Below are 24,706 nucleotides of genomic sequence, written 5' to 3' on the forward strand. Positions count from 1 at the left end.
TTTCATTCCAATATTGGTTGTTTTGTTTTGTTTTTCCCCCCCTCAAACAGCAATTTTCACCACAAATGTTCCTCGTAAAACAAAATATGCACCACGTGTCTAAAAAGCTCTTATGTCGCCGGGTATTCAAGCAGGAGAGAACCTTAGAGCCATTTTTTTTTTTTCCTGAATCTTAGCACCGGTTTTCAAAGTTCTGAGTAAAATCCTTTGAGTAATGGTAGTGTCCGTGTCGTGAGCCCCCCGTACCCCGCCCCGCCCCGCCCCGCCCCAAAGTGGTTTTCAAAGGTGACAAACAGCATTTGGCTGGTGGCAGGTTAATTTCCACCTGGTTTCCTAGAAACATTTGACCCTTTTGTACAACTCCAAATTAGCTTTAAGACTGTTTGTGCTTTGCCCACCTGTTGGTTGTTTAAATCTCTGAAGTAGCCACGGGCCCGTCAACACCGAAGCACCCACACATTACTCTCCTCTCTGATTTCATTCACATCGATCAATCCTCAGTGTAACAGTAAAGGGAAGAGCATACACATTTGAAGTGGAATTTTTGAAATGAACAAAACGAACTGAATACATCTGCAAGATCATGATTTCCTTCCTGCACTTTTTTTCTTTTTCAAAATAATTAAAAACACCATAAGTACATATAAAATGTTCTATTTTTTATCAAGTCCATATTTTAAATTCACAATAGATGATCAACAGGAACGTCTGGAGCAGCAGAGCCAAGTCTCTAGTTTCTTCTTCTGCTTTCTTCCTTATTATTATTCATCCATTCATCTCGTTATGAGTGGCCATTCCCACTCCACTATTTGCAAATAATTGTTGTTTTTTTTTCTTCTGGAGAGCCATTTGTACAGGACGAGAGAGCCACAGGAAAGTATATTATAGCACATTTAAATACTTTCCTTTTGCCTGTCTGCTCATCTGACATGACACAATGAAACAAACCATTATGTGCCGATACCTGAGGCCGATCTGGCTATTATCTACTGATTCATTCATTCATTCTTCTGTTCATTTGCATTTTGCGTGTTGTCTTTTGTCCTTTTTCTCTCCGTGTAGCACTCGTCCGTCAGATGTGTCTTTTTTTCCTATGTGACGGTGGTGGTGTTCTGCCCTCGGATTGCACACCAGGCCATGAACACATCTCTGTGGAGGAGAAAAGATCAAGGAAATTGTTTATTTTCACTCTCAGTTTCTGACAATGTCACACTGTACGCGGGGGTTTGATGTCAAGTTGTTTAATGAGCGTTTTTACTCTTTGTTTTGATCATATTCAAGAGATCATGTTTGTATAAAACATACAGAAACCGAGGTGTTCATTTACTTGGTGTGTTTTTGACTCTTTGCCCTCTCAGCCTCTCATGTCTGTGCCAGGTGAGTTATCTCAGTGGTTGAGGACGAGAACACTTTGGTTTCTGGCTGCCTGGACTCGATGAGGACGCTGCTTGTGTCAGACTCTCACTTCCAGCATTAAATCTTTTATAGTCATACATTTTTGTTACTGAACAACTACTAAATAACCGTAGTTGACAACTCGCCATGACAGAGAGCAATCAGAAACCGTTTACGTGCCACGGCATCCGTGTTTCTATCGGAGTACTACAGGTGTCTCAAAACCAGGAAGAGGCCTAGTCCAGGTTTCTGAAATCAGGAAGATTAAAATCCTTTACACATAACCAAGATACTCCAAAAACCCGATCATAATCAAGATACTAGTGACCATGTAAACACACTCATTAGCTGTGTTCGTATGTTCACTACACAATCAAAACCTCCCATAATTTTCTGCCTTGTGACAGAGCCAGGGTAGCCGTTTGCTCCTGCTTACCACCTTTATGCTAAGCTAAGCTAACCGGCCGCTGGCTGTGGCATCATAGCGAACAGACACGAGAGTGGTATCGGCCTTCTCATCTAACTCCCGGCAAGGACGTAAACAAGGGTATCTCCCAAAAAGCTGGGCTGTTCCTTTAAAATAGTCCCATCGTAGCGATTTAAGAAAGAAAACAACAACACTTTCAAGGCAAGGCAAGTTTATTAGTACAGCACATTTCAACAACAAGAAGATTCAAGCTGCTTTACATAAAAGCTAAGTTTTGATAACTCAATCACTGCCTTGCAGATAAACTAACTCGTAATCATAACTGATTAAACCAAAGAAAAATAAGAACATATAAAAACTCTTCCTTTCACCCATTGAGTATACACACCTGCAGTGTGTGGCGACACACTCGTTGCTACAGTACTCCTTGTCCCAGTCTTTGCTCTCCACGGCAGGGTTGGTGCAGCCGGCACGCACACAAATGTTTGGGCTGGAGGCGGGGGTCACACTCGGGCCGGGGGCGACATTCACCTCCACCTCCATCTGAGAGACACAACAACAAGACAGCAAGACAAATACAGACGTTTACATTTAAAGTATTTCTCCAGCCCTCCCGTTCAGACTGACTTATTGAAACCTTACAGTAGTGTAAAGTATGAACCGGTTACTGGATTTTTGAGGCTGATACCGTGATCCATATTTGAGAGTTAAAAAAAAAAAAAAAAAGCCATAAAGAGAGATGATCATAAACAGTTTTGACAAGGATCCCTTAAATTATTACTTTAAAAGGATTCTGACCAAGATTTGGACCTAGCTGAGCATTTTTTTTTTTGACATGAAATCTCTCTGGTTAACCGTTATGAATTATATACCGGGATTAAGTTAAATTTGAAATGCACAGCTTTGGCAGAACTACAATGATTTCAGATTATTCGCGGTCATGTTAAACTGTGCGGTCTAAGTGTATTTTTCTGAGCTTACCCCTTCTTCTGCCTCGGCCACTTCCTGTACTCCCGTCCCCACAGCGCCTGACTGTCCCACCTCCACTGTCAGAGCGGAGGAGGAGGAGGACACTGACGTAGGTGTTTCACCGGCCGATGACACGATTATCGGCGTACCTGAATCCGACTGGCGTGACGATGGAACAACTTTAATCTGCAGCGGAGGAGGAGCCGTGGCAGCGGCCGCGCCTCCACCTCTCGGTTTGGCCTGCAGAGGTGGAGGAGCCTGGGCGTGTACCATCTGCTGCAGCCGAGGTGGAGGAGGGGTGCTCTGCATCTGCTGCAGTGGAGGCGGCTGCCGTGGCGAGGAGGCGGGCGTCGCTGTGACGGATACGCCTCCAGAGGGCAGCTGCGTCTGTTTGATGATGATCTTGGTGACAGTAGGGGGGTTCGGGGCGGCGGTGGCCGGCGGAGGCTGGGGTTTGATGGCGCCGGTGCGGGAGCGTGTGGTGACCTGGGGCAGGTCCAGGATGATGTTGGAGGTACAGATGTTGGTGATGGTGTTCTCCTCGGGGTTGTAATGCTGGGACCTGGTGGGACGAGCGGCCGGGGTGGCGGCAGGTGTGGCTGCTACTGCAGGAGCTGGGGATGGGGGTGGAGGCGACGGGGCAGTGTCCATGACTTCAATGGGGGCCTGAAGAGTCGAGGTTTGGACCGAATGAGGACACACAGGGAAAGAAAACGTTAGAACGCGTCATCTGAGATCACGTGGAATATAACCAAACACTTCATGAGGATTTTTTGACTCAACTTTGATATAAAGCAATAGTGGAATCTAACTAAATTTTGCTCTTGGGTAAAAGTTTGAGATACTCAACTTGAGTATTTCTAGTTTACATTACATTATACTTCTACTCCGCTACATTTTCAGAGGCACATATTGCACTTCTCATTCCACAACCTTTATTTGGCAGCTATAGTTACTGGTTACTTTGCAGATTCAGATTATTAATACAAAATATGAATCAACTAATAAATGAGGATGTATTATAATGGATTAAGCTACCGGCAGTATATAAAGCAGTCAAAATTAGCCCCACCTTTACCAGCTACAACATTAGGGATGCTTACATGGTTAGGCATCAGTAATTATAATCCAATAATGTAGTATATATCATTTTGAAATGGGTCATTCTGCATAAGGAGCACTTTTACTTTTGGTACTTTAAGTATATTTTAATGCTAATAGTTGCGTACTTTTTCTTTGTTTTAATAGAAAAAGTCACATAGTCAGGGAGGAGAGACGAGGAAGCTTTTTTTCCCTCCCTCTGAAGAACCTTTTTTGTCGGCACATACAAGGTCAACCATCGTAACATCCTTATACGTAAAGAGGTGTTGTAGATAAACAAGATGTCGGTGGTGTGGCGTTACTTTGGCCACAAAGTGAGTGAGACGGGGACACGCAACTAGAAGTCCAACGCCAAACAGACTAGCGAGGCATTCAGATGAACTGTAATGGTACTGTGTGCATTTTCCTTGCTAATAGACACATCACTCGTGCTGTTGTGTTGCACTTTTTTAACGGCAATAGATGGTTCAAAATGAAGGATTTTAACTGATGAATGGAACTGGCCCAAGACAGAGGCCGATCCTGTCACACTGCTGTAAGGATTTAGAATCAAAACGTAGATTTGTGTATAATATATTTACACAGGTTTGCGGCTCATACAATTTTTGTACATTTTATTTAGCTTCTGAATCCATTACTCGTCAAGTTTAAACTGAGGGGAATCTTGTGGTTTGACAGAAATAGTAAGCGTGTTCATTTTTGGGCCATATCACCCGGCCTAGATGACTGCCATTCTTATCATTTGTAAGTAAGAGTAACTATATACTGTGTCATTATAAGTGTCAGGTTTTGCAAATGGAGGATCTTTTCATCATGGAAGTGCCAATATTCAGAATCAGAAAAAGAAAAAAAAAAAAAGCTGACCTGAGAAATCTGGCTGGCTCTGTACTCTGCCAGCGCTTTCAAGTAATCCTTTTTTGCCGCTTCGTTTTTCCTCTTGTAAACCTGGGAGAAAAAAAGAAAATGACGTACTGACATTAGTATTATATTTAAAAGTCTCGCCACACATTAGTGAGCCCGTGCCTGCTTTCATGCAGCAGACAAATGAGCGAGGATACTTTTAAAGACATCTTTAATTCCACCACATATACTTCCATAGCTGGTAACATCTTTTCTGAGCAGTATTTTAGCTGTTATGAACGTCCACAATTTCCTTCAAGCTAAACTGGGTCTAACTTTGTCTCATTAAGCATTTAAGCAGTTGACTGAATAAAAAGATGAACCGATGGATAAAGGAATTTTCTACTATTTCATGTCAGAAAGACAAATTCCTAGGTTTCCATGACTGCAGGAACCCTAGCAGGAGTCCGTCTGTTTCCGTCTTACCTGTTTCTGCTCCTCCCCAAGACTGTCCCACATGGAAGCCACTATCTTAGAAACTTCTCCAAACGTAGCATTGGGATTTTGTCCTTTAATAGCTGCCTGTGTGTCCCTGAAGAACAACGCGTAGGCCGACACAGGTTTCTGAGGCTCATTGGGGTCCTTCTTCTTCTTCCCCTTCTTCCCTCCTCCTGCTCCTCCTTTCCGTCCAACAGCTGGAGAGACGCTGGAAGTCGGGGCGGAGAGCGAAGACTCGGACAGAGAGGGATCGAGGGAGATGACACCTGGAGAGACGGCCATTGAGACCGGAGATTCGACGAGGACGCTCTGGATATGAAGGTAAGGGAGCACAATGAATGTCAGGGACATTACAATATCTTCCAGAAAATAAGTGGATATAAGTATTCAAGTTCAGTTTAATACAGTTTTGTTGGGGCCATCGTTTTGCCATTGTCCAGTGAAAACCTTGAATCTCTGGTTTTTGTGATTTGGAACTCTTCAGATAAAGTTTTCCTTTATGGACCGAGAAGAATCCCCCACTTCTTCATCAAATTAAACCGTTTCAAAACCCACTACAGTATCTTAAAAATGCACAGTAACAAAGATGAAAACAGGGCTGTTTTTCTTAGCTCATGACAAGTTGACATTTTGTGGTTTTCACAGGGCAGCGACTGTACACAAAATATGTGCATATTCTTATTCAAACTTCAGCATTTACTCGGCAGTCTGGAGACTGTGCAGTCGTCATTAAATACACGGATCATTTTTCATTTATACTAACATAACTATTTTTTGAGCATGTAGAGACAAGCTGGGAAAAAAATAAAAAACATTTCAAATTGCCAATGTGGAGCTTTCAGTCATCCTATTCTTTTTTTTATTTTTTTTAAATCAAAAGTTAACTATTAATATATTCAATATTTTACAGGCATACAACGATTTTCAATTAAAAAGGCACAATAACCAGTTGAGATATGTATATATAGTGAAATATTTTATCAACCTTTAACTTTGCCATTATAATATTTTGAGCGATTATCACTCAAGGTTTGTTCATTTTTATAGTCAAATTTTCCTGTATTTTGGGTTCCTGGCTGCTTTATACTTTGGTAAAGTGACAAGATGAGAAGTCAAACTTATATCTGAGTTTGTGCTGAGAAAAAAAGCAAAAAAAACAAAAACATACATGTGGAGTAAAGACATGCATGGAGAGAAAGTTGACAGAAATTAACCAAAACGAACCTGGAAATCAAAGGGTTAAAGCACAGAAAAAGACAATGGTATCATCCAAGTCACCTCGAATCTAAAAATATTTCTATTATGTCTGTGTCTTCAGAGTTGACAGTGGAAAAAAGGAGTATGATTTTTGACACCAACTGTATCAACTGTTAGCGACTGGCTAGTGAACACAGTGGAGCACTTAGCAGCTAAAGAGCCGGGTACTTCACTCAGGAGGTGGTAGAGACTGCTGGATGTGTAAATAAGCAACTATTTGCTAGTTCACCATATCAACTTAAAAAGTGACAATACGTCAATGTTGTATTCACAAGTTGTTTCCACTGCCCCCAAGTGGCCAAAAAATAAAATAAAATAAATTTAAGGCTCCTGAAAACTGTTTCAAATCTTAGATATTTCTAAAATATAAAAATCTAAATATCAAATACGAAGTTAGAACAAACACTCTTGCTTATACTTTCATGAGTTCAACATTCAAAACTTTCCTCTATATCAACCGTCACGAGGACTGTGTGGGTGCAGTTTGATCAGGTTTGTTGTTAGCGGCACCTTCCTGGGAACAGCAGCGATCAACCAAACAACTATTAGCAGAACATGAGTCACGTGGGTATTTTCTGACTGGGGCGTAGAAAATGCACGGCAGAACCCTGCCAACTTCAAACCACAGAGAAGAGCAAAAAAAAAACCCCTTACTCTTTCATGTGAAATGACCTATATAGTTCAAACTCTAGCAGATGATAGTGTGTTCATGTGAGGCCTCGTAGCTAATGGGAAGCAGCTGATTATGACAAGGGCCTTTAAGACTCACCCTTCTAAAATCATCCATGTCATCGTCCTGGAGCGAGCTGGTGGGCGACGCCGTGGCTGACAGAGGTTGTTCAGGTGACTGGGGGCGTTGTAATATATTGCCGCCTCCCAATCCGAGCCCCAGCTGAGCACTGAGCTCTGACTGGTCGATAGTGGTCAGCTGGTTGGACCCCAGCAAGCCCTGGCTCATGTCACCCAGCGGGACGTCGATGGTCACTGGAGACGAGCTGCTGAACTGAGAGCCGATGGGATGGCCGAGATCCTGCGGAAGGGAAGAAAACAGGGGCAGAAGGTGCGAGTGAATTAAAACGGTGTTTAATGGTGAGATAACGTCAGACCGTTAAAATCATCCTGTGCTCCTCACCATTCCCAGTGACGACCCCAGCAGAGCACTTCCTCCTGACTGGTTCATGACCCCGAGACTCAGGTGCTCCAGGCCCTGTGAGGGGGCGTTCACGAAAGTGGAGGCGAACGAGGGGTCGTCCCCTTCGACCACGGCGTTCCCGGGTACCACCACGCTGTCGGAGGGACCGGTGTCCGACAGCTCCCCGAAATGGGAAACCACATCTGACACGGTGAGGGCCGAGTCCGGGTCCAAAGAGATGGGAGGGATCTCGAACTCCTCATCGCCGAGGCTGGGTGTGTGGAAGGTCTGAGGAGGGGAAAAGAGCAGACGAAAGAGGCAATGATAGGAGTTAAGGGAGGTATGGGAGGAACGGCGAGGATGGAAGAGGACAAGAGAAAACGAGTGGGAAGGAGGGCAAGAGAGCCACACGAAAGTTGGGAGAGGATTGCTGTCAGTGATTACAGCTTCATTAAATGCATTTGTTTTTTATAAAGGACAAAAGTTCATCACAAGACTTACTACAAGATTCATTTTCCAAGACTCTTAATACTGATTTATCTCTTTAAATACTCTTTGTGTCAGGAGGGATCAAGTCAAATGTGGAAAATCACTCTCAGTGTTCAGGGGCTTCTATCACAGAGCAAGATTAGTGGGATGACCAGCTATCTTTGGGCTTTACTCAGACTTTCTGGTACCATGAGGACGGCTGACTTTTAAATCAATAGCCTGACAACGGACCAATCAGATCGCTGGAAAACTTGAGTCACGTTCCTACAGGATCCTGACAGGACAAAAAAGGACTGACTTTACAACAAAGTGAGGAGTAATAAACAGCAATAAAGCGACATTTTCATAGGGCAGTAGAGGCTTTGCTCTAACAAACACAGAGAGATCATTTGCCACACTGGAAGCCTAATGAATGCTAATTATGGCCGCATATTAATTACATTTATTTTCCACTCCAGACCACTACACGTTCAAACTGCTGGCCATATTTACAAAGACCTACTTAATGATTCCCACACTTATTTACAGCTTTAGCCTTACTTTTAATAGCTAGATATTATTAATTATATTTATAAATCGTGTAATCCTATTCCGGTTGTGTTATTATCTGGTATATATTCACTCAGTGGCCACTTTATTAGGTACGCCTGCACAGTCTAATGCATTTAAATACAACAGCTCTGCCATAACATCTATCTTTACCAAGCCCATACTGTAATGTTCATTTTTATGTTGAAATTGACAGATTATATGATTATTACTGAGGTCATACTTAGAGGTGGTGTTGTACTGGACTACATACAATTGAGAGGTGGTTCTAAAGTATTTGTCCTCAATAATTACATTCACTGCAGGTATCACCTTTTCGTATCTAAAATCATATTAAGTACTCTTCCCATGGCTCGGTTGATGTTTCAGGTAACTGGCTTGTAAGCAGGAACTCTGGCTGTTTTACATATACACGCTCATAGCTGGGTGGGAAAACCCTAAGTTCACTGATCCAGCTGATAGAAACCTTTGTAATAACAGGAATCCAGGATGACCGTTGACTCGGTGTGGCAAGATGGCGCAACGAAAGCAAGACCAAGCTGAAGTTGCTTTGTGATACGGGCCCCAGTTTCGTGCGGGGGCGGGGGCGCCTTAGGCTTAAAACCTTCAAAGCATGGTGTTACTCACAGCTGCACTGTGTGCTAAAGGATGACCAACAGGGAGATGATTGGGCTGGTATTTGCAACAATACTGGAAAGCATGTGCACCAAACCACGATCAAAAGAACTGAGTGATCAAAACTACATATTGAATAGTTATGTATTACTGGTACGGGCAGATTTGTTTGTTGACAGTACACGTGATGAAATGCTCTCAAACCTTATTGAGTATGCAGCCGTTTGTAGTTTTACTTTACACTAACATTTCTATAATTACTATTCCCTTAAACACTGATCTCTGATTTGCTTCACTTTCTCACTGCTGGATGGAAGTTTGTTCCTCCCTTTGTATCGTCTCTGTCTGTTCTGATGACAAAACCGCTCCAAAAGATTTATAAATCAATTTGTTTTTAATCATGCAACGGCCTAGCCTCAAACTCAACGCCTCCATGTTCGTCATGTGTCTGCAGCTGCTTCACAGGCAAATCCACTCCATCAGCCCATCACTCGACACGTTACACTTTGGATGACTTATTTTTGCAGTTTTCTAGATTTTTATCTGAAAAAGCTATATGTGAAGATTCACTCTCTGTTAAAAAAAAAAAAAAAAAAGCTTGTTTTCCTACATGACACATTGTAACCTTTCATTTGGGTCCTGTGTTTTCCAGCTATTTTCCCCGAAGCTTTCGTCATAATGTCCTAAAAATTAGCCGGTAGTTAGCTGATAATTACTGGTACTAATTATAAGGGAGAGTGTTTGTTACTAAGAAACTAAGAACTAAGAAATTATGCCGCAGGTAAGTGAAAAATAGTTCATAAACTGACATCAGTATCCATCTGAGTTTCCTAGAAAAGACAAACAGAAACTCTCAATTCTTGTTCAGACAGAAAATGCGCCTCCCCGAGCCACTTTATTTTACAGGCCTGTTCAGTGGAAGTTGGGCAGAAATATGTTTGTAAGTATAACTGCCGAGTCTGTTAAGCATTACAGCATGGCGTTTGTTTTGATCACCATCACCACCACCACCATCATCATCATCATCATCATCATCAACATCAGTTTGAAGAATAAACTAAGGAATTTCCAATGCCGCTGACAACTACAAATAAGCATATGCAGCATGAACATCAATTAAAAGAATATTTACCGATTACTGAGCGGCTCTATAATGTATGGCAGTTTCTTTCTAGGAAACTCTGATGGCTATCGATGTCTGTTTATGGAGTATTTTTAAGTTATCTACTACATTATTTTGTATTCTTTTCATAAAAACTCGAATATAAACAGGCAGGTATTTAATAACTGTAGCAACTAACACTTTCTCCGTTTCCCTTATAATCACGACCAAACTGTGCAGGCCTTTCTTGGAAAATTCCTAGCAAATTTCCTATTAATGAGTTGGGAAATTACGTGCAACTTTTCCGGAAAATTAACTGGGAACTGCAGGACGACTCTATTCGGAGACGTCTGAACTTATTCAGTGGCCGTGTGAAAAAAATAAATAAAAGTACTGATAAACACTTCACACTCCACAGGCAGATCCAGCGAGGTTGAAGAGGTCAGTGGGTTTAGTGTAGAGTATGTGCATGTTGTAGTGGACTACAAAAGACCTTATTTCTTATTTGTGCCTGGTACCTGCGACAACACAGCTGATTTTAAATTAACTCATGGGGCTGATGTTAAAATAGGTCGTTCACAGGCCTCGTCTTTAATGACCTACACATCACTAAGAATTTGTAAATGGTAAAAATGATCAAGTCGATGGCAGTTACAAAAGTAAAGTGTGCTTCCAAACTGGCAGTCATGTGCGTGTGGGTTAATCATTATCACTGACTGTAAGCCCGAGCACTTGTCCACAGGAGGGAGGCCCCAAACCAATCAACAAAAACCTGTCAGAGAGAGACATTCAGTGCCACACAATGAAAGGTGTAAAGGCCTACCTCTGAAGAGGAGAGGAAGGGATGGCCGGACCCTGAAATTGTCAGATAGTTGTCACTGCCTCCAGGGAACTGAAACATTCAGGTGCACAAGTCAGAAAAAGGGTTATTCTGATATTTCCCCCAAAACTAGAAATTGACAGGCACATAACCATTCGACAAAAAAAACCACCCACTGTACGAACCACGCAACCCAGAGCAGCGCCCATTAAACTCAAACAGGTCATGTCTGCACACTGAGATGCGTTCAGTGGCAGCCTTCGCTTAGGTCAAATGTGTACAGGCAATGCAAAGGAGTGACGTGGTGTCCGTCTGTGGGTGACAGACGTCTGACCCGTTCATCACGCAGAGTCACCTTGTTGTCCGAGTCAAATCCATTGAAAGACTGCGGATCCAAGAACTCCGGATCACCGTCGTGCTGCCCGGTACCGTCCGTCAAGTCCGAGTAAAAATTCAGGTCCATCTTTTCAGCTGGGCCTCATATGTTAGCTATGGGGACCCGTCTTCGATTCAACAAGATGTTACGCAATTAACTGAAATTTCGTAGCTTTACCTTGGCTTGAAATCTTGTGGTTTCATGTAGCTATTCAGTGGAAACACCGACGCCTGATACCGTGTCAAGACTAGCTGTATGTCTAATGAAACCGCCAACACCGACAGATTTGCACAGATGTTGGGTTAGCTCACACGAGCGAAGCATGTGTACGCCAGCAACCGTGCCAAAAATAACCTGTCTGCTGGCTGGCTAGCTACAGAGGTAACGTGGCTATTACCCGTCTTTCCTGCTGACTTGTCCTAACACGGTTTAGCTTTAGCTGGCTTTGACGCAAGGCTGCGGTAGTCCTCGCTTCGCCACCAGCCTGGCACACGTTTGTCTGTCGCTCCTCGAACGTCTCATTCGGAGCGAGCGGACACGGCAAGGGAAATTTAACGGACGGACTGTTAATGCCGCCCCGGAGGTCTGGACAACGGCAGTGATCGTTTCAAGGTGTCTGACAGCGACAGAAGACAGACTGAGCCCCCGGTCTACGCTTCGTGTTGGCCCGGGCCAGGCTGTTCAATGGATCCCGAGACACTGATCAAGGGACGGGATAAACTGGAGGCGGCCAAGCTAAACGAGGCCAACGCCGGATGTTGAGCGATGCGAGTTTCAAAATAAAATCAGGTGGCAAACTTGGTACTTTTCACGATTTAACTGTCAAGATGCAAAAGCACCAAAATATTTCCTACCCACACCATGGTCGGGTTAACCTCCTAGGGGTATGGATGGATAACTGAATGGGCCTAACAGGCACAGGCCCAGGGGCCCAAGTGGTCCGGGGGCCTTTTTGCTGCAGCCTCTGTTTGAAGAGACTGTTAGAATTTCTTGTTAAAGTCAATCCAGCGACCACAAAAAAAAAAAAAAAACACAAAATGACTACAAAGAAGCATAAAATGCCAAAAGGAGATACAAAAAAACCACAAAGAGCTTCAAAACAACCTCAAAGCTACAAAAAATGAATAAAAAGAGGCAATGAACTCAGAATAACTAAGAAGAGACTCAAAATGGCTACAAAAAGACACGCAACAACTAGAAAAAGATGCAAAACGGCCTCAAAGAGACTCTAAATAACAACAAAATAACCACACAATACTCTAAACAACTACAAAGAGATTAAAATGACTAAAAAAAAGACGCGCAACAACTACACAGAGACACGCAACGGCTACAAGAGACAGGAAATGACGACGATTTTCAGTCTGGGGGCCATTTTACTTGTTTTTGCTGAGGGGGCCATTGTCTCATATTGTGTACATGCCTAGGGGGCACTGGGACAAAGATTTGTTGTTTGGTCCCTGCTGACATCGCGGTTCACCTAAGAGTAATACGACCGAGGTTTTCTGTGTGTTAATCACTAGACATACAGAAAAAAATGAAAGCAATTTGATTAAATACAACTTTACAAAAAAAAACAAACAAAAAAAAACAGCACAACATAAAGTAAATATATGATAAACAATATAAACTAGAACAATGAAGGTCTTCAAGCTAGACTTCGATACAGAGCGGAGGACCGATTAATCTACAAATTATGTAGACCCAAATGTAGTAAACTTGGGAGTTTTAGGGCCTCTGGTGGTCTGGAACCCCTGGGCAATTGTCTGTTTAGTGTGGTTGGGAGTGAGAGGGAGTGAGAGCACTATTAATATGCTATTCTGAACGCATTTTTTAACCATGGTACGATTTGCTAACCCTCAAGCACTTCAGCGCACATTGCAGATTCTCTGTTTTCCCAGGGAGGAGGAAGGCCACAAGTTGACGTGCGCTGGTCTCACAATTAAGTTGTTCTGTATCACAAGTGTTGCTGGAGTTTTGACCCTTTAAGACTACTCTGTCTCCCTTCTCCATGGAAGTCATCTCATTTTCACAGAGACCCACAGCTGTTACGATAAAATAACACTACATGATGCCAGGTTTTTCTGTTTTGTCAGTTAATTTGAGTTAATTTGATTAAACACAAATTTAAGACTATACACCACAGGAGCACAATATAAACTAAGATACTACAACTAGATTTAGACACAGGGCTCCTCTCCAAAACTGGGCCTAAATTTTAGGCAATAATGCACTCCAGTAGGTAGGTAAGATGCGGTTAATTCCCCGAAAAAGTTTGCGCTCAAATAACTAAATTAAAATCGACGCGCAGCCTGAGGTTTCGGCCGGGTCGGCGGGTCTGCGGCCCTGGGGCTGTTGCCTGCTTTGCACAGTTGGTATATCCAGCCTTTATCATTACTAGAGCCCTACCAGTGTTGAACAGTTATTGTTGTAGTTGTGTTGTTGTCCACGCTTGTTACTAATTAAATTTTCAATGAAGTTTACTGTATAAAATCCGCAGTTAAATTGGCTGTCAGTGTTATGTATTTGGGGGATTTATTTTTCTAACTTTGTATATAAAAACTGTCACAACTCTTTAATACCCAACTTCAATGGACCTGTGTCAAAAATGTTTGATTATGAATTTATGTTTAGAGAAAATGAATGTTGGGTGACAAATTTATTAATGTCAATATAAGGTTTTATTATTCGTGATTTAATTTTGAAAGCTATGACAGGATGTCGCTTGTCACTAGCTTCCCGACAAAGGAGTTAACTTTGATATAGTTGGTTATTGTAGCTTTTTACAATGATTTTCGCGTCTGAAATGCAGTCAATAAGTTAGTAAAAATTTCCAAAGATTTAAATGTACCAATAAAACGAATAAACGTATAATTTATGGTCTGGTATTAAACAAGTTGTTTCAGTTCCGGGTGGCAGCTTTAAACACTTTACACCAGCGTATTATTAATAAATCTACACTAAACCCCAGAGTGTGTAGGATTTACTGTCTCCAAAGGGTTGAATGGATAAGGTAAAGTTAAATAAATATATTTTAAAAAGGGGGTAATAGAGGAGACAGGTCCCGCCGCTCGTAACACAAATTGTTGTGTTTGTGACAACCACAGCTCGTGTTGTAGATGATAATCACATACGAAGACAAACGTGATTCTTTTATTAAGTCAAAAGTTTCTAATGCCAACTACTCTTACCTCCATGCTCAAACCTCGAAATCTGATTAATGTTTTGTTTTTATCCCACTTTTTGTTAGTGAACTTCGCCCAGAACTGATTTCCTCAAATATCACAACATGGCACCGGCTTCCGAATTGTACGTACAAGTGGAAGTGACCTCATCACGCAAAAATAAAAAAGTTCCAAAATAAAAGGCAGCTGTTTCACTTTGTTTCCATTTGCGCGTTGTGCGTATGAAGCTTTACCAGTGTAAAAGTCCTGCATTTAAAATCTAAAAATAAATATACTTTGTGACAATAAAAATTTTTAATACACCAATTCAAGAATTAAAATAAATTTTTTTGAGGGATTCACTGGAGCAAAAAAAAAGAAAAAAGAAAAAAAGACTAAGGTCATCCACAAAGTCTAAGAAAGTTTTTAGTTTCTGTATTTAGCATATGTACCTATTTTTGTTTGTTTTGGGTTTTTTTTTTTTTTTAAATAAATTTTTTGTATAACTTTGTATAATTTTAATAAAATTGAAATTGGCAGCCGTATTGGCTGTTTTTTTTTTTATGAGGGGGGGCGGTTGTAATATTTAGCCAGTGTTGCAGGACATTAAGTTTCCTTGGCTTCATGACCTTAGCTAATCTCTCTGTGTACAAATATGGTGTATGTTAAAGAGTCTATTAGGCTCCAGAAAGTTTTATCTAAAACAGCTGAAACAGTCGAGTAACAGGAAATTCAAACAATAACCACTTCGATAATCAAATGAATGGTGAAAGTAATTTATAAAGCAAAAATGTCAAACATTCAATCAGTTTTATATCTTTGGAAACTCAACATCTTTGGGTTCTGGACTGTTGGTCTAACAAAACAAGCAATTTGAAGACGCTACTCTTTGGGCTTGGTAAGTTGTAGGGGGCATTTTTCACTATTTTCTGAAAACTTAACTATTTTTAGACTTAACACTTGATCAAAAAACTAATCAACACATTAATCAATAATGAATGTAATTGTTAGTTGCAGCCGTCCTACAATAAATTTGGTACTTTCCAAAAAAAATAAATAAATAAAAAAAAAAGATCATATCAATATAATAATTGGGTTGCTTTTGTCAAAAAAATTAAGGATTCTTAGTGTATAGTATGAAAAAGTAAAAATGCTCATTACAATTTTTCCAAAGCCCAAGGTGACATATACTCAACTTACAGAGAAAAGTGCTAAATCTTCACATCTGGGGAGCTGTTTGGCTTTTACCTGATAAATAACATTTAAGTTGTCTCAAAATTGTTCATAAACATCTGACTGATTGATCATAAATTCTAATACCAATATCAGCCAGCAAAAACAAACATACATGTAACTTTTTTTTTTTTCAAAATTGCTTTATTTATTCCCATATTTTTTCAAGCAAACTTTTTTTTACGATTCCTTTTTATATTAACGTAATTTTTAAAAAAAAAGATAAAACTTGGGATCTTTTTTGTCTTTATTAATAAGCAAAAAAACAATGTTTAGGAAATAACAATGAACATGAAAGAATCCCTGCACAATAACGCTGTACAAAAGAAAAAGAACAAAGTCTTACAGTGGAATCAAACACCTCTAGTTTACAGCTCCAAACATTCACACACACACTCTTTCAGACAGACAGAGACAGAAACACACACACACACACACACACACACACACACACACACACACACACACACACACACACACACACACACACACACACACACACACACACACACACACACACACACACACACACAAAAGACAAAGCAGAATGTCAGTAGGTGTATTTCAGGTGTATGGTGAGGTGGAGGGTTTTAGGGCACAAGCTCACACTACATAGCGCAGCCAATATTCTCTGTAGAAGGAATGGAAAACACCATTTTAGTATGTCAAGTGAACACACGTATCATTCACACGTTTCTCTCTCTCTCTCACACACACACACACACACACACAGACATATATGCACTTCTCTGAGTGACAGTGACATTGACAGCATGCAGTGCAGTGGTCCTCTCCACAATGGTCCAGTGTGTCAACAATAAATTCTTCCAAATTCTTCCCTTTTCCAAGGCCCTCACAACAACAACCACAACAGTTCGAACTCGCTTCTTCAAACGCACCCTATCGTCTACTCTAACATACTAACTATTTACATGCAGTCCAACTACGGGCCGGTTTATGGCACGACAAAGAGAAGACCTCCGACTACTTCCCTTACACTGGTTTAATTCATTTGATTCGTTTTTCCTGGGATCTTGGTCGACGTTGATTAATCTATAAATGTGGTGCATAAAGACAAGACTGCTTTACAGTTAAAGATATGTGGTGGTAATTTTGAATTTTCTGTCATTAGTTTTCATCACAATATGTATGTATAATGTATGGAAGCCAACTTTTGCTGAGAAATACAACAAAATTAAAAAGTTAAACATCATTAAAAAAAATTAAAAATTGGTACAGTTAAAATTATGAGATAAAGTCATCATTTTGACTTAAGAATTTTTATCTCATTTTAATTACCAAATCAAATTTTGACTTTTTAATCTAAAAATGTATATATATATTTTTAATTTGTGATATATCTTGTAAATTGAGTAGGTGAAAAATTTGAATTTTTATCCAATTTTAACTTTACTGTCTCATCGTTTGGACCTCTCTCTTATTTTGCATTAGCCGATCAAAATTTTGCATAAATAAGTCCAAATTTTAATTTTTTCTCTCATGATTGTGACTTTGTATCTTTTAATTTTGATTTAACAAGTGAAAAATGAAACTTTTTATCTAATAATTCTGTTTCACTATCTCAAATTTTGTACCCCTCTCATAGTTTTGAATGATCTAATAATTATAACTTAGGAAGTCAAAATTATGAAATAGCCAGTCAAAATTTTGGCTTACCAAGTCTTAATTTGAGGTAAGTCATCGTATCAGTCAGTTATCATGACTAAGTTTTTAACTTTTTTTCCCCAGCAGAAATGGTTTCCTCATACAGGAGAGTGGATTCTGAGAAACACTCTAGAATTTGAAAATAATTCAGCGTCACTCCAATTATAATTTCACTGTGGATAAAACATTCTGAGGTTTGCGCAAATACTAATGGATGTAGTGGATATCAAAAGAAGTCAGAACTCACATCGGTTTCCAAAATACATTCTGTACAAAAAGCAACCCTGAGTCTTGTCAGTGCATCGACTGCTCCGTTCGGGGACACTTCACAGCCATTCAGTGGTCCTCCGCCCTGACACCCTCGCTCCAAACACAACACTGGTCCCTTCTCCGAAAAACCAAACCTCCTTCAGATGGATGACTATCGCACACAAACACAGACACACTCTTGGGGTTTTTTTTTTGTTTTTGTTTCTTTTTGCTCATTCATAGAACTGTGTTGGCATATCTGTAGCTCAACATAACTGGAATGGAAACCCTTGTCATGACATAAAAAGTGTAAATGTGAAGGGAAAAGGGCTGGGTGGGGTGTGTTCGGCAGGATGACAGACGCAGCAGCCAATGGCAGTCTCTCTTTTTGGGCCCGCACCCCCAGAACTCACGGGCGCTCACTTCTGCGCGATTGGCTGCTTCTTTAACGCTGGCTTCCTCTGTTTGTCCAATCAGGAGTAGATGGTGATTACTTCGCTTCCTCCACCTCTGACCAACAGGACACGCTCCAGTCCTTCTGTTAAAACTTCGAGAAACTCCATGTCTAATCAACGAGTCAAGGAATTTTTAACGCAGAAAATATCTGGTACTCACCCACATCATCTAGAAAATGCTTCCTGATTGGCTACCAGGTTTCCTTTAAAACTGCGTTATAAGGACACCTTGAAAGGAAAAACTGATTGTTTGCTAAACCCCTTCCATGAGCTTTGCATTGCCCCACTTGTTCAAGCAGTGTACACTGGGGCAGTAGTAAGAGTGATTGTCTGCATTTAAAGAGTTTGGAGGGCTGTAATCACTTTTTTGGCCTGTATAATGATTTCAAGTGCCTGTTGTCCCTGCTTAGCCATGTACCTCTTTCTTGATGCTCCTCAACCACTTCTCTCTGCTACACTTGAGGATGGCAGGCAGCAACATCAGACGCTCCACACTCACAGAAGTAGTTATGAGGGTACAGCAGCCCAACACGATAAAGCTGCTTTTCTAGAGCAGAAACATGCGTCAAGACGCCGACAGTGTGTACGACTTCATGTAAAAAACAACCAGCATGAGTGTTTGGATTTACATCAGACAATGTTGCATCCCACTGGAATTGAATAAGATTACAAACTAGGCTATTAATTGTTTGCTGCTGTCGCTGGGGCAAACAAAGGTTTGATCTTGATGAGCTAGTTTTCTGCAGCTCAGTTACACAGCAACATTTCAGGTAAAAGCAGAGGAAACAAAACTCTTTGGTTCTAAATGAATCACCTCCAAAGTGACGGATTTCTGCTCTTTGTGGTATTCGGGGAAGATCACTCTCCAACAACTCCAGCCAAACGCATCTGACCTCATTCTAAAGTCCTCTCTTTTTAAGTTGAAAGTCAAAGTGATGCCCTTTTGAAAATACAATTAATAAAGCAGAAATCTAACTTCTCTCTTCCGTGTCCACGTGCATAAATTAAGCTGCCAAACAGGATTGTGAATGAATGGAATGTCCGATTTTACATTTTTCCTTATCGTATTTCTAAATCTACAGTGAAATACATGAGCAGCGTTGTGTCTTTATTTCCATGTCTTCCACATGGATCATCAACAGGTGATGACACAGACTTTCTGCCTCGATCTGGCGCGTTTAGCCAGTCTTTTAGCACAGTATCATGTATGTGGACAACAAGTGCATATTTAAGACCCCTTTATTGGGTTTCTTCTTTTAAAACAAGACAGCCAGATACGTTTTCAACCAACTCATGGAGCTCACGTTAGCTTAATTTGCTGGCCCGCTGCAGCTCATAAAATCTGCCGTCACTTCATCTGGCAAAATTGACCGTCGCCGGCTAAAAAAAGAAATCCACATTGATTTAAAAAGCATCTGCACATGAGCTTTTTCAGAATTTGCTGAATTCTTCTATATACCAGAGAGGCAATCTGCAAGGTTTTCTACAAATGTTCTACAAAAAGTTCTGTCCCATCGGCATTGTTAAAGATTACAGTCAATCTGTGATCGCTGATGAAAAAGAGGCACTAAACATGTCATTTGCCACCCTTGGTGATAAGGATACAGTTCTCGTCTCCCTCTGGGTTCTTGGGGGGTCCTGGCATGTTTAGCATGACAAGTCGGGCTTCATGGGATTTGTTGACAATCACCTCATTGAGTTTGACGGCGGTGTGCATCCGCCTGACGTTTGATTGGTCCCTGAAGGGAAAAAAAAAAAAAGGTACATTAACCCACCTGTTTATTTCACTGCTGTGCTGTGACCTTACCAGAGGGAGACTTTCATATTTCCACTCACGGCCTGATGCTGAGCATGTCTCTGAAGCCCTTGGGTGTGGAGCAGCCGGAGTGCGTGGCTCTGTATTGTGAGGTCTTCTCTGTGGTCCAGGTCATCTGAACTTGACGGTGGTGCTCAGAGCTGCCGCCGCCACCGCCGCCGCCGCCACCGCCGCTCACCACCCTCTCTCGCTCACCGCCGTCGGTGTCATCGTCGTCGTCTGATCCGATGCTTGTCAGACGCAGCATGGAGTTACGATCCTTCACCAGCTGGGCCTGGTTTGGTAGACGGACAAACACAAACATGTTCCCTCTCATCTCATTGCTTGTTCGATGCAAATTTGACCCAGGTCAGCATATATTAGGTTTATTAAGCTGGACAAACTAAAGAACTTTTAATTGAATCCTTCAGATAAACAACCTAAGGAAGAAACAGCTGAAATTTTAAATCGAACAATGATTAGGAATCTCATCATTTTAACATTGGAGAGTCATATATGTCAGATGTAGCACTGATTATAGTTTGACTGATTTTGGATTTTTGAGACCGATACTGATATAAATATTTGTGATTTTTAAATGTCCAATAACAATATAACAGCCAATTGTAGTAGGATATTTTTCAGTGTAAGAATCAGCTTGTCAATGCTCTGTGGTTAAAAAAAAAAAAAAAGATGTAATGAAAACACCGACATGTACATCAAACCAATTTACCTGCAGTAAGCTAATCTGTCGGTATGTTGCACTGGCTGGTCCATTCTGCGCATTTTCAAAATAATCAGGATTAACAACACAAATCCTTTTTGTCTTTTTCTGAAGGATTCAGTTGCACTTGTGAAAGCTCAGAGGTTTTCGCTGATCCAAACCCTGTCATCAAGAAAACCTCTTTGCCGTAACTGTGTCCAAAATGACCGCTACGTCTAAATTACTCTACATCAGACAGCTGATGCTTCACCACTGTGTAACCATTAAACTTACATCATCAAAACTCCAGCGTACACGCTGAGGAGACCAGTAGCAAAAGGAGACAAAAGGAGCTTTAATAGTAAAGCTGAACGGGAGATGCTGTTCATATTGTTTTACTACAAAAAAAAAAAAAAATTATATATATTATATATATAAAATTTCAGTGTTGCTACCGTGTCTCACTGAATGGAATGTTGCATAGCAAATATTTATCCTTTTGGCTCATTTTAAAATCAAAATCCTAATCTTTTTCTAATCCTGTATTCCTCACCTCAGCTTCTTTATTGATATATTTTGTTCTCAGCAGCATTTAACATTTTCAACCCCCAAAATTTTAATCTTCTGATCATGTCTTCTATGCGTCAAATCAACAACAATTTTTATGTGGAAACCATGGAAGAAAATGATGATCTCAAAGCTATTTCAATGACCTTTAGAGAGCACATATTCTCAGTTAGCTCATACAGGGACAGCTACTGATTCCAGACCTTTCCACTATGTCATTTCTCGCCTGGATTTAAGTTCAGCTGATTCAGGTCAAACTCTAGACTCGAGAAGGTAATTTTACACACTGACCTTCACAACAACAAATATCATTTTTATTGTAAGTATTCCTACATCTAAATAACATGTAGTTATGTGTATTCCCTACATATTCCACCTACTTTTACCAGAGGGAACTCATCACTTTTTAAATTAGACAGACTGGTGTAGATTTGGCTTTAACATTTGTAGGGGCATTTTTGAAATCTGATGGTTATACGTGCAAGAGTCCAAATACTTTCTCTTGGTCTTAAACACACGTGTTTTTGATTCTGCAAAATATTTTCTTCTCCTTTTCTTATATAATTTGCCCCCAAAAGTATTTTTTTTACAATTTGTATTTCATTGAAATTCATGAATTTACAGCTGACCATAACCACTGATCTCACCTGAGACCTTGTAGCTCCACCTGCCTCTGGCCTACTGCTGCTGCTACCAGGGTTTCCCTGATAAAATGATGCACGACATTCACAGACAAATCAGATATGAGGATGTTACGGCTAATCTTGCATACGACCGATGTTCATGTCAATAATGATAACCCAATCACTTCATCAAAGACTGATTCATCACCAGGAACGACTGGTGGAGACAATTTAGGGATATGTCCTGACTGTTCATATGCAAATCTAAAGCCTTTTTAAATCAACTGCACAGCAATCTTTTCATTTGACCCGACCTTACCTCTCTTTCCCGGTCTGATTTAGAAAGTCGCATCTGTCTAAGCATCTGTGACCTCTGCTCCATCATCAGGGTCCTTTCATAGGTGTACGCACTGATATCACTGTCATGCTGAGAGAAGAAGAGAATAAAGAGACAAGAAAACAATGATGTTGAGATAAGCATTGTTGTACTCTATGGTTATTAATGTGCAACAGTAAACCCCTTAAACCTCATTGTTCAGGCTGTGCAGCCAAACACTGTTCAAACCCACAGAAGTTAATTTTAAATTCTAGAGGGACCCCAAAGTTTCCAAATATACCAAATATGTCACACTGAGTTTTGGGGAAGTTTGTATAAATGATGCACAAAACATGCTGAGAATTTCCATTTGGTGGAATGGTGAAGCTATAAAAAGACACATTGCTGGGTTTAAATGATTCACTCAGTGTCAACACCATACTGTATATGAGACAGAGTGTAATGAGGTAATTTCAACAAGTTTAAAGATGATGAGGGACAATTATCAAAATATAATTATAATATTATAACATTATAACATATTATAACTTCAATGCCTCACATTAAACACAATTCAATCAACTTCAGTAAAAATGCACGTGTCCCGATAAACGACGACCAGGACAGCAAGCAACATACCATCTCAACTACTTCCACCTCAGCTTCAATTCGTAGGTGATAGAGGAAGGCTACCAGATCCTTCTTCATCTGGATAGAATTATCCTGAATCTGGGCCACTGTGAAGAGTCGCATCCCACATTTACGCCACACCTGAGGAGGGGAGAGTAGTTAAACAAAGCAGTTAGAGTTGCAGCAATATACTTAATGTAGAAAAGACACTTCAAAAATGTACTAAAATACAGAAAAATACCTTATGCTGACGCAGGAGGAACGGCAGCAGCATTAGCATCCCCCCGTCATGGACAATCCACCAGACGTCAATGTAGCCCTCGGTGTAGGGTTCACTATTGCTGGGGAACAGAGAGATGTTTTTGGGCACCAGCAGGGCCAGGTGGGCTACTGTGGTCACCCGCACTGTGTCTGGAAGGAAGAGAGGGGGCGCTATTAGCCTGCTAACTCTGAAAGAAAACATTAGAAATCATTAGATCTGGAAAAGAAAAAGATCCTCTGTGCTTTTTCTCACAAATTTTCTAACTTAGTCCTCAATATTCACAATTCAGAATTGTTTTCCATCCTCTTCGACTCACTGATGAAGGTTTTCCAGGACTGTGGGTCCTCGCTCTGCCTCCAGGCATGAGGCCAGCCCATCACCACAGTGTTGGGTTTCATTCCCCCCAGGCCGCTGGACTGGATCATGTGGCTGATGCCTTCACGCGGTTTCTGAGCCACGATGCACTGACAGAAGCCCTTCACACGCTCCTTATCCATCAGGTGCTTTAGAGTCTGAAATAGGAGAAACGCAGCTGTAAGATTATGAAGTTAAATGGCTTATGAAAGTTTGCTTCGACCATTTTTATGAATTCTCTAGGATTGTATTGGTCATCACTGACTTTAGAACAACTTTTGCCCTGTAAAGTTAACTAGATCAACAGACTGACAAAGCTTTACATGAAACTTTTTGATTTGCGACCACTGTAACCCTGTAAAGATAGTTTCCCACCTGTTCAGCTGCGAGGGCCTCGCCATAGCTGTGTAGGAAGTTGCCAGAGACAACGGTGCCAACTATGGTCAAGCCCCTTCCCGCCTTCAGCTGGCTGGCAAACGTCAACAGGCGAGGAGACTTGACGTGGGCGTCTTCGTCCAGTTTTAGTAACACTATCAGCTGGGGCCTGGAAAAGAACAGGCAAATAGACAACCGAGACATGGATTCTCCTCAAAAATCCATAAGAGCAGAGCTTTTCCTAATGAACAGGTTCTCCTACACATTCTATATTGTGGTATACATACTAAAGACTCTTTCAGTAGAATATCAAAAGAGAGCCCTATCACCACTTTTGTCTTTTCACCTTGTACATCTTTGACTATACCAATGAGACAGGTCAGTCTTTTTAAAAAAGGTATATAGGTAAGTTAATTCTTGACCTTGGAAACAGCAGCTAACAGAAATTCAACTTTCCATCTTGACGTTCAAGCCAGCGTGGAGGAGAAATCTTTACAGTGCTCCGAAAATCTGAAATTTGAACATCTACAAAATCCATCTGCTGAGGAGGACTCAGATATGATGAATGTCTGCAGTCGTTACAGTCCTTTATTACACATAAAATAAATATGTTGAATGTTTCCTGTTGTACACATTTAAAACATGAATTTTCTTTCTCTCCCCAAAACACAGATTGCCATCAGCGTCATGTTCTCTCCTAATGTTTGCATCTCTTAAAAATGACAGTAAACATAGTGTTGTGTGT

General features: G+C 40.9%; 2 protein-coding genes across 9 annotated transcripts in view; both read right to left on the minus strand.

Moving 5' to 3' along the window:
- Nucleotides 1-271: 271 nt before the first annotated feature.
- tox4b (TOX high mobility group box family member 4 b) lies at nucleotides 272-14,890 on the minus strand. 3 transcript variants are annotated; one of them, XM_040141262.1, is made up of 9 exons: nucleotides 11,550-12,419; nucleotides 11,198-11,266; nucleotides 7,620-7,907; nucleotides 7,257-7,517; nucleotides 5,219-5,539; nucleotides 4,757-4,837; nucleotides 2,804-3,457; nucleotides 2,211-2,365; nucleotides 272-1,149 (listed from the first exon to the last, which is right to left on the minus strand). In XM_040141262.1, exons 1-9 carry the CDS (start codon nucleotides 11,655-11,657, stop codon nucleotides 1,092-1,094), a joined length of 1,995 nt encoding a protein of 664 aa, XP_039997196.1. In that variant the 5' UTR covers nucleotides 11,658-12,419; the 3' UTR covers nucleotides 272-1,091. The 3 variants fall into 3 exon arrangements, with proteins under 3 accessions (XP_039997196.1, XP_039997197.1, XP_039997195.1); XM_040141263.1 differs by lacking the exons at nucleotides 272-1,149; nucleotides 11,550-12,419 and adding an exon at nucleotides 14,762-14,890 and having other exon boundaries at nucleotides 1,856-2,365; XM_040141261.1 differs by lacking the exon at nucleotides 272-1,149 and having other exon boundaries at nucleotides 1,857-2,365; nucleotides 11,550-12,422.
- A 622-nt stretch (nucleotides 14,891-15,512) lies between these two features.
- LOC120797181 (solute carrier family 12 member 6-like) overlaps nucleotides 15,513-24,706 on the minus strand; it is a 33,139-nt gene continuing 23,945 nt past the window's right edge. For 3 of the 6 annotated variants that reach the window (XM_040140564.1, XM_040140566.1, XM_040140567.1), the window contains 9 exons: nucleotides 23,962-24,130; nucleotides 23,549-23,744; nucleotides 23,212-23,381; nucleotides 22,980-23,111; nucleotides 22,344-22,451; nucleotides 22,049-22,105; nucleotides 20,173-20,426; nucleotides 19,942-20,075; nucleotides 15,513-18,446 (listed from right to left, as the gene is read on the minus strand). In XM_040140564.1, the coding sequence (XP_039996498.1) occupies nucleotides 18,355-18,446; nucleotides 19,942-20,075; nucleotides 20,173-20,426; nucleotides 22,049-22,105; nucleotides 22,344-22,451; nucleotides 22,980-23,111; nucleotides 23,212-23,381; nucleotides 23,549-23,744; nucleotides 23,962-24,130 (1,312 nt within the window). In that variant the 3' untranslated portion in view covers nucleotides 15,513-18,354. The remainder of the gene's footprint in view (nucleotides 18,447-19,941; nucleotides 20,076-20,172; nucleotides 20,427-22,048; nucleotides 22,106-22,343; nucleotides 22,452-22,979; nucleotides 23,112-23,211; nucleotides 23,382-23,548; nucleotides 23,745-23,961; nucleotides 24,131-24,706) is intronic. The other 3 variants (XR_005708465.1, XR_005708464.1, XM_040140568.1) reach the window with 3 other exon arrangements.

Source organism: Xiphias gladius, chromosome 12, assembly GCF_016859285.1.
Source record: "Xiphias gladius isolate SHS-SW01 ecotype Sanya breed wild chromosome 12, ASM1685928v1, whole genome shotgun sequence".
NCBI classification, from domain to species: domain Eukaryota; kingdom Metazoa; phylum Chordata; class Actinopteri; order Istiophoriformes; family Xiphiidae; genus Xiphias; species Xiphias gladius.

What these genes read in the sequence shown, in the direction of transcription:
- tox4b (XM_040141261.1), bottom strand. Translation starts at nt 11,657, where the DNA reads ATGGACCTGAATTTTTACTCGGACTTGACGGACGGTACCGGGCAGCAC. An exon ending in ACATGGATGATTTTAGAAGG is followed by an intron (nt 5,540 to 7,256) that starts GTGAGTCTTAAA and finishes CTTCATATCCAG; the next exon opens with AGCGTCCTCGTCGAATCTCC. An exon ending in TGGCCGAGGCAGAAGAAGGG is followed by an intron (nt 2,366 to 2,803) that starts GTAAGCTCAGAA and finishes TGTGTCTCTCAG; the next exon opens with ATGGAGGTGGAGGTGAATGT.